Source organism: Saccopteryx bilineata, chromosome 6 (genome assembly GCF_036850765.1).
Source record: "Saccopteryx bilineata isolate mSacBil1 chromosome 6, mSacBil1_pri_phased_curated, whole genome shotgun sequence".
NCBI lineage: Eukaryota > Metazoa > Chordata > Mammalia > Chiroptera > Emballonuridae > Saccopteryx > Saccopteryx bilineata.
The window spans coordinates 132,819,406-132,827,274 of NC_089495.1; the positions used below are offsets into that span (position 1 = coordinate 132,819,406).

Sequence of the window (7,869 nt, forward strand, 5' to 3'; positions counted from 1 at the left end):
CTCCCACCCACCCCACCCCTTCCTCAGGGGCCTCCGGCTTTCCCACTAGTTGCGAGCCAGTCCCGTCCCCCCCTCCTCCCAAAGCACCTCTAGACCCCGAGGCGGCCAGGCCCGCGCCCAACTGCTGCTTCCGCCGGGCTCCTGGGGTCGCGCCCAGGGCCTTAGCTGGGGTTGGATTTTATGGAAGGAGCCCGAGGTGATAATGAGCTGCCAGAAAGGATATTAATCTCACCCCCGGCCGCGAGGTGGAGGAGTGGCCCCGCTGGCCTGCGCCGTAATCGTCCGAATGGAACGCCAGGCCCTTCTGAACTCATTTATTAGCTAGGGGGGTGGGGGAGGGGAGCACGCCGCGCCCCGGAGAGAGTGGAAAACAGAAGGAAGGAGAAAGGCAGGCACGAAGGAGGGAGGAAGCGCAATGTCCCCATCACCGATTTCCTCCAGGCCCCGGAGAGAGGGGCCCCGGCTCAGCGGCGGGGGAAAGAGAGCGGACGGGCGCGCGCGAGGCCCGCATGTGTGCAGCACATGGTGCGGGCCCGGCCGGTCCGCGGGTGATTGATGGCGCGCGCCGCCGAGGTTTATTAACCCAGAGCCGCTGCAGCCCGGGCGTGAAGCGTTCCTGTCGCCTCCTTTGCTGTCCTCGCCGGTATAGGCGCAGATCCCAGAAAACCGGTCCAGGGCAGTGCTTGGGGGGTTCTTTCTGAGCAAGGGAGGGCGGAGCTCCGCGCTCTGCGAAGCAACCGGGAAAGACCCAGGCCACTCGGATCCCGAGTGTTGTTTTCTGAACCGTCCAAAGAAATGTGTTTCCACTTCTGGAGCACCCGTGAAGCAAGAAGACCCTCAAGGAAACAGGAAAACAAACACACGGGTCCAGAATCACTCTCCTGGGGTTTGACATCCGGGACAGATGTGAGCCAGGCACCCGGACGCGCGCGCACACCTGGCTTCAGGTACTTTTCACCAACACTTCACACCTGCGACTCCGCCGCAGCCGAATCCAGTTCCCGGCCCGCTCAAGGCCCAGAGGAGGAGGCGGTCCTCACACCCTGACGCGACTCTGAGATTCTGATTCTCCCTGCCTGCTGTGAATTGGGGTTTGCGGGAGACAACCCCATAGTTTCAACAACAAAAACTGTAAAGCCTTCATAACCCCCTCTCCCCCCAGAGATCTGCGCGTTCGTCCAGTAAAAAAACAATTTATTTTACATTCCATCGTGGACGATGGGAGAAGCTAAATAATAATTTAGCATGCATAAGTAGACGTTTCTTTTTATATATAAATACAATGTACAAAAATAAAGACAGTATAGTTTTGAGATTTCCAGCAGTTTGAACGCTCGTGACATAAAGTTTCCCCCCCCCTCCCCTAAGATACATAAGCACAAACATTTTTTTCTCTTTTCAAGACTCAGCGGAATAGTATTTCCAGAGAAGGTTTCAAGTTTCGAGGTCGTTTAACACTGCAGGTTTCAGCCTTCTCCGCTCTGTAAGGGGAGCTTGGGAGGCCTCCCCTGGTGGCGGGGGTTCTTCTCACAAACACCATCCCCCAAGACCATCTAAAATTAAATTTATTTATAAGAACAAGAATTCAAGTTTGAACCCGCTGGGCCTTCTTGCATGTCCCATCAAGAGCAGACAGGTGCTGTGGCCCAAACAGGCAGCCCCCAGGCCAGGGTGTGGTGTCTGAGGGCCCCCGCTGGTGGCTGCGGAGGGCACTGGGAGAGGCTCAGGGATCCAGGGGTTTCTGCGTTCCTGTCACCGGCCTGGGGTCCTACTGGGGCGGGGGCTGGTGCCCGGGCCTCGGGGGCGGGGAGTCGGCCCCGGAGGAGCAGTCGGAGGAAGCTGCGTGCGTGCTGGCGCCGTTGCTGTAGGGGAAATGGTCCTCGTCGTCGTCGTCCTCCTCCTCGGGGTCACTGTCCCTCAAGTCCCTCAGGCGCCGTCCGCTGCCCTTGTCCGCAGGCGCCGGCGGCCCCAGCAGCTCCTCGTCGCCCTTGTCTTCCGCGCCGCCGCCTCTGCCCGCGCCGCCGCCGCCCCTCTGCTTCTCCGCCTCCTGCGCCGCCTGCTCTTTGGCCTTTTTGCTGCGTTTCCACTTCATCCTCCGGTTCTGGAACCAGATCTTCACCTGCGGGCACGAGGAGAGCCATACGCGGTTACCCTCCGCCCTAGGCTCCTGCACCTGCCCCCGCCCGGAGTGGGGTTCAGATCAAAGAACTCCGGCTCCGGCTGGATCCCGCGGCTGCGCCTTTTTCCACCCGCGCCCTGGGGTCTGCGGGGAGGACCAGGGCAGCTCGGTGCGTGCCTGGGAATCTCGAGATGTTCCCTCCTCTCTTTCAGGAACAAAATTTATGTAATGCTGCCTGCTTCAGAAGGGGGGGTCGTTAAAATGCAGATTCCTGCCCCCCCCCCCCCCGCAACCTATGAATCGGAACTCGAGCCGCGGTACAGGAACTTGGCTGGGGTCACGTGAACTGTCCCCGGGTATTAGTCCGCAGCCCAACGGTGGAAAAGGAGCCGCTTCAGATCCGCAGGGCGCGGATGGTCAAGCGTACTTAGGTGACAGTGTCCCCGGAGGTCAAGATGTGGGGGGAGAAGGGAGGTGGCAGCTCACCTGGGTCTCGGTGAGCATCAGAGAGGTGGCCACCTCGAAGCGCTTGGGCCGCGACAGGTACTTGTTGAGCTTGAACTGGTGCTCCAGTTCCAGCAGCTGCTGGCTGGTGAAGGCGGTACGCGGACGGCGGCACTTCCCCAGAAGGTTCGACTGCGCCTGGGCTGCGGGGCGGGGACAGGGCGTGAGGACGCATTCTGGCTCAGTCCTCCGCCTGCTCCCACTGCGTCCTGTTCTACCAACGTGGGCCCTGCAGAGCCCCCGCTCTTCCCTCCATGTCAGCGACCTCTCTCTCCTCAAGGGACTGGTCAGCTGGAGGCCCGGTGGAACCAGATGCTTTGGATTTAATGGGACAAAATCTTTTTTTATCACAGAGGGCCTGGTTGTCTGATTAAAGAGAGCCTATCCCCCCAGGTGTGCCTTCTCCACCTGAGTTGGGCGCTGGAAGAAAGAAGAGTGACAAAGGCAAGAAAGCAGAGGCCACGGGAAAAGGCACCTCCCACTCCTCCTCCGCCTTCCCCAACTCAGGCCCAGATCCGAACAGGTTCCCCGGAATCGCTGCTTCTTCCCACCCGGAGGAACTGTGCGGAGGCGAGGGGGAGGGGGCCTGAAGTACAAAGGGCGGAGGAGGAAAGGAAGGAAGAAAGAAAAAAAGAAAGGAAGGAAGGAAGGAGACTCAATCCTGGGCCTAAACGGGTGTGTTCATCATAGACTTTACCCCATTTAAAACGTTTTCTTGACAACCTGCCCTCAGGGCACAGAGGGTCCCCGCGGGGGGAAAGATGGGAAGCCTTTGCAGGACCGTTCTCGTTATGTAAATGAAAGGCCCCGGCAGAAGAGGACTCAGCTTTCTGTGCATTCAAGGAGGTTCGGCTTTTATTTACATAATTTCACACGGTTACATCACAGAGAATTTTATGACCCCAAAACGAGACTTCCCTTGATTTCCCAGGAGCCTGACAAGTGTTAGACAATAAAAGAAAGAAAAGAGAAGAGGCCAGCCCGCCTGGAGGAGCAGCTAGCTCCTCTAGGACGGGCAATTTGCTTTATGGGAGGCCCACGCCCCCCCGCTTTAGTTAAACAAGGCCCCGAATTCCCAACTTGACAATACATTAGAACTTTAATTAAATCACTGGCTCCTCCGGAGGGACCATTTGCTAAATGCCATCCAAAAGCAGAGAAAACCAATTAAAGCAACGGAACAGGTTTTCCGGTAGGTGACCAGAGCAAGACTCGGAACACATTCCCTACCCTCGCTAGTTCATCACTGCCCTTTAGGGCTCAGTGTTCACATTCCTTTGTGGACTTCAGGCTGGCTGGGTTTCAGGTCGGCTACCTCCGGGGTCCACATTTGGAACCAGAAATGGGAAAAGCGTATTGGCAAAGGGATGTAGTTTTAGTAGGTCTCCTAAGCGACCTTGGGTTCCAGGAAGGCCCGAGAAGACACCCGGATGGCTGCAAGACCCAGCACCCAGGGGAGGGAAGCCAGTGTGGAAACCACCACTCCCCCACAGTGGGAGACTGAGCACCCCAGACTGTGCAAAACACAGATCATAATGAGAAATCCAGGAGACAAGGTGTACTGAGCTTGGTGGCTAGGCCTGGAGGGTGCCCTGTGTTCCCCTGACCCAGGATCAGCTGTGTCTGAAGCGGCAGCCCTCCCAAATGAGAGGTGAGAGCGAGCTTTCCCTCTTCTTTGTGGGGACTCAGGAGGGAATGACCCTCCAATGGGAAGGAATGGGTGGCCATTAGGGCCTCTGGGAGCTGAGCTGGGGAAAAGCTTGGGTGGCCACCGGCAAACAGTGCCCCTGCTGGGATTTTCTCACTGGGCTGTGACTTCTGCAGCCCTCCAGGGTCTTAGCTTTCTTCTGTTTAGTCACAACCGTGGCTTCTAGCAGAGGAATCTGAATTCTGGCAAGTGTTTATTTCTGTTTTCTTTTTGGCTTTTTCCCTCACCCATGCCTGCATCTCCTCAGTCTAAACAAATCCACTCAGACAGAAACAATGGGGTCTCTTTGTTTGGGTGTTGGGCGCTGGAAGCATAAAGCCTTATGCATCTTCTTCTGAGCCCTGCCGGGTGGGGCCCGAGGATGGAGACCCAGACTCCCCCCTGTGCAGCCCAGTGCAGCCCAGCACTTCGGAGGTAGGTAAGCCAGAACTGGCAAAGGCCCTAGAGAGTTGGTTCGCCTGGGTGGTGGCGAGCACGCAACACACAGTCCACTGGTTCTCGGGTTGGGGGTAGCCGGCCCTCCCTTTCTCCTTCCTAACGGACGAGGTTTGCTTCGGTGTTGGGCACCCCCACTTCAAAATGAGTACCTGCTGTTTAAAAGTCACTGTGATGGGGTTCCTGATGGAAGACGAATCTCCTGGCCCACGGGTGCCCCTGTGCCACTGGCTGCCACTCGGTTCACCTCAGGCCATCTGCCTTCTAGGCTTAGCACCCTGGACTCAGCCCCTTTCAGAGGTGGGCAGAGCCCAGGGCAAGGCAAGGAGGTGGCCTGACTCTTGGAGCCCATTTCTTTCTCGCTGATCCTGGATCTCTCCCTCTCCGGGAATGGGTCAGGGTCTCTCCAGAACCCAGAATGCGGGACAAAATCAAGTCTCTTTCCCTGGATATGGGCGCCCGGTTCCTGACCCCCAGGCCTTCCTGACCCAGGGCGCTCTGGGGCGCTCCTTCCCCTGTCACTTCCTTCTTCCTCAGCCTGCCGGTTAATCATTAGATTTTAGTCTCACACCTCTGCCCCTAGCCGTTGAAAGAAAAAGGAGGCAAGGCCCGCACGTGGCCATTTTAATAATTCGCTGCGGCTCTCACACCGCACGGCCCGCACGAATCCTCTCGGGCCCCGGGCAGAGTGAGGTGGCTCCGCGGCGCTGCCACGGCTCACTCAGAGCAGAGAGCAAGGGGAGGGAGGTGCCGGGTGGAGGCGGATGGATGCGCGAGACAACCGTCTGCCAGGAATGCCCTACCCCAGTATTTCTCCTTCCCCGGGCGAGAGGGCCACGCGGTACTCACAATTGAAGTCAGGCATCTTGGGAAGGATCATACCGGCGGTGGACGCACGCAGCCACTGGTCCAGCTGGAAGGTGCCGGCGCCCAGCTTGATGGGGTCGACTGGGTGCGCGGGGTGCGAGCCCTGCACCTGCGGGTACGAGTAGGAGAGCGCCGGGTGCTGGCCAGCCAGCGCTGCCGCCGCCGCCGCCGCCGCCGAGTAGCCGTAGACCGAGTGGCCGTAAAGCGCCGCCTGCGCCGGGAGCCCCGCGCCGCCCTGCGCGCCCCCTGGGTGCAGCCCCAACGCTAGGCTCCCCGCGGCGGCGGCGGCGGCGGCGGCGGCGGCAGCAGCGGCGGCCGCGCCCGGGTGCGCATGGTGGTGGGGACCCCCGGGCCCACCGCCCGCGCCGCCACCCACGCCGCCAGCGCCGCCCGCGCCCAGGAAGCCTGGCTTGGGGAGCAACGCGCAGTGCGCGGCAAGCAGGCGCGGAGGCGACGGGCTCTCCGCTCGCAGGCGGTCGGCGGATGCAGCGGGCGGCTCAGAGGACGCGGGGCTGCAGCTGCCGCTGGCCCCGCTGCTGGCCCCGCCGCCTCCCGGGCCAGATGCAGCGGCCGCGAGCGACGTGACTAGGGCCAGCGGCGCAGTCTGCGCCGAGGCTGCTCGCGGGGGGTCCACGGCCAGCAGCGCGTCGATGCGGAAATTTTTGGATTTTTCCATCGGCTCGTTAGGGGTTGGCGATCAGGGCCGGGTGGTGGGTGACGCGGCCGTGTGCGGGCTCGCGACGTCTGTGCGTGGCGTGGCAAGCCCCAGGGCTCGGTATTGTTATGGTAATTATTTGCCAATAATCAAAGTCGCCGCCGGAAACTCAGCCGAGAGTGACCATGTCCCAAGCCTCCTCCGCGCGGGCCCCGCCCCGGCCGCGCTTACACGCACTCGCACAAACTCCACGCGAGTGCTGGGGCGCCGGACGGAGAACGCTGGCGCCGTTGTGGGGACCCGCGCCCCTGCGCACACTTGAAGCGCTGCGCGGTCGCCGATTGGCGCTTAAGGCGGGGGACCAGGGAGGGGCGCCGGCCAGGCCATTGGCCGAGGGGCGCACCTGTCACCGTCGCGGCCGCCCGCCGCCCCGCCTCTGCGCCGCGGGGTCCTAAACAGCCCAAGGTGCCGAGCTGCGATAGCGGGGAGGAGACCGTGACAGTGGTTGGACAACTCTGAGGCGCAACCTAGGGTCCCTGCTCCTCCTCCTTGGGGACCTGCCAGCGCAGGTCCCCATGGGACCCTAATGGCTTCTCGACTCCAGCCCCTGCGACATGCTCTCCCTCTCTGGGCTCCCGTCACCTAGAACCTACAGAGCACGTCCTCTCCCGCCTCCGGGTCTGCACTTGAGTTTGTCCACTTCTCCGTTGGAGAATCCACGCTGCTTCCAGAACCAGCCACTCCGCTCCGTGACCACAGTATAAAGAAGGCCATTCCGTTCCTCAAGCCTTGCTCCTGGGTCTCCGCGGTGCATCGGAGTGGTTTGTGTCCCTGTCGCCCACCCTCTACGGTGGAACCTTCTCACCTTCTGTTGGAAGTGATGTTTCACGTGTTGTGTGTGGCACGCACACTTGTGAGTTTGCGTGAGATTGCGTTCTACCAATGTCGCCGTGAGTCCCCGGCCCGGTCAAGGTGAAAAGGGCAGAGTCTGCGTGCGAACTCAGGTCGGCTTGGAGATCTGTTCACCTGCCATGGAGTGGGTCCTTGGTGACAGCTCTCTGCCAGGGGGATCATCTTGGTTTTGCAAAAGACAGTACCCATCTCAGTGGGCAGTCGTTATCCTGAGACTGGTCACTGACCCTGGCTAGCCGTGTCCTCCTGCTTGCAGCGTCCTGAAAAATCAGCCGGAAGGCTGAGCAAGGTTGTGGAGTGAGACTCCAGACCCCCCCCCACACACACACACCTCAAATATTTACAGTAAAAGCACTTTCAAGGGCTTTTTTAAGCGGAAAGAATCAACAAGGCAGGTGACCCCCAACACAAGGCTTTGTCAGTAGCTCCATTAGACCAAGTTATCTCCCTAGACAGATGTGGGAATGCGGGTAGAAGTGTCAGGTTCTTGAAGCCTGGCTTCCCATGCAGGGCAGAGGTGAACGGAGGGCAGGAAGAGGACTGTGGGAGGGGCAGAGCACCAAGACAAAATCAGGGCCAGGAAAACTTCAAAATGAGCAGGTCAGGTTGCTACAAGAGGGATTTATTTTTATTGATTGATTTTAAAGGGGTGGGCGAAGGGGGAGAGAG

The 7,869-nt window shown here is 60.0% G+C and overlaps 1 protein-coding gene across 1 annotated transcript; it reads right to left on the reverse strand.

Annotated features, from left to right (window-relative positions):
- Window positions 1–1,184: 1,184 nt before the first annotated feature.
- MNX1 (motor neuron and pancreas homeobox 1) lies at window positions 1,185–6,979 on the reverse strand. The gene is made up of 3 exons (XM_066235628.1): window positions 5,616–6,979; window positions 2,606–2,766; window positions 1,185–2,119 (listed from the first exon to the last, which is right to left on the reverse strand). The coding sequence occupies exons 1-3, from the start codon at window positions 6,307–6,309 to the stop codon at window positions 1,769–1,771; spliced, it is 1,206 nt and encodes a 401-aa protein (XP_066091725.1). The 5' UTR covers window positions 6,310–6,979; the 3' UTR covers window positions 1,185–1,768.
- Window positions 6,980–7,869: the final 890 nt, after the last annotated feature.

Excerpts from the sequence above, each read along its gene's own strand:
- MNX1 (XM_066235628.1), bottom strand. The coding sequence starts at position 6,309 with ATGGAAAAATCCAAAAATTTCCGCATCGACGCGCTGCTGGCCGTGGAC. Across the intron at positions 2,767-5,615 it reads CAAGATGCCTGACTTCAATT|CCCAGGCGCAGTCGAACCTT; the intron begins GTGAGTACCGCG and ends CCCGCCCCGCAG. Across the intron at positions 2,120-2,605 it reads TGATGCTCACCGAGACCCAG|GTGAAGATCTGGTTCCAGAA; the intron begins GTGAGCTGCCAC and ends TCGTGCCCGCAG.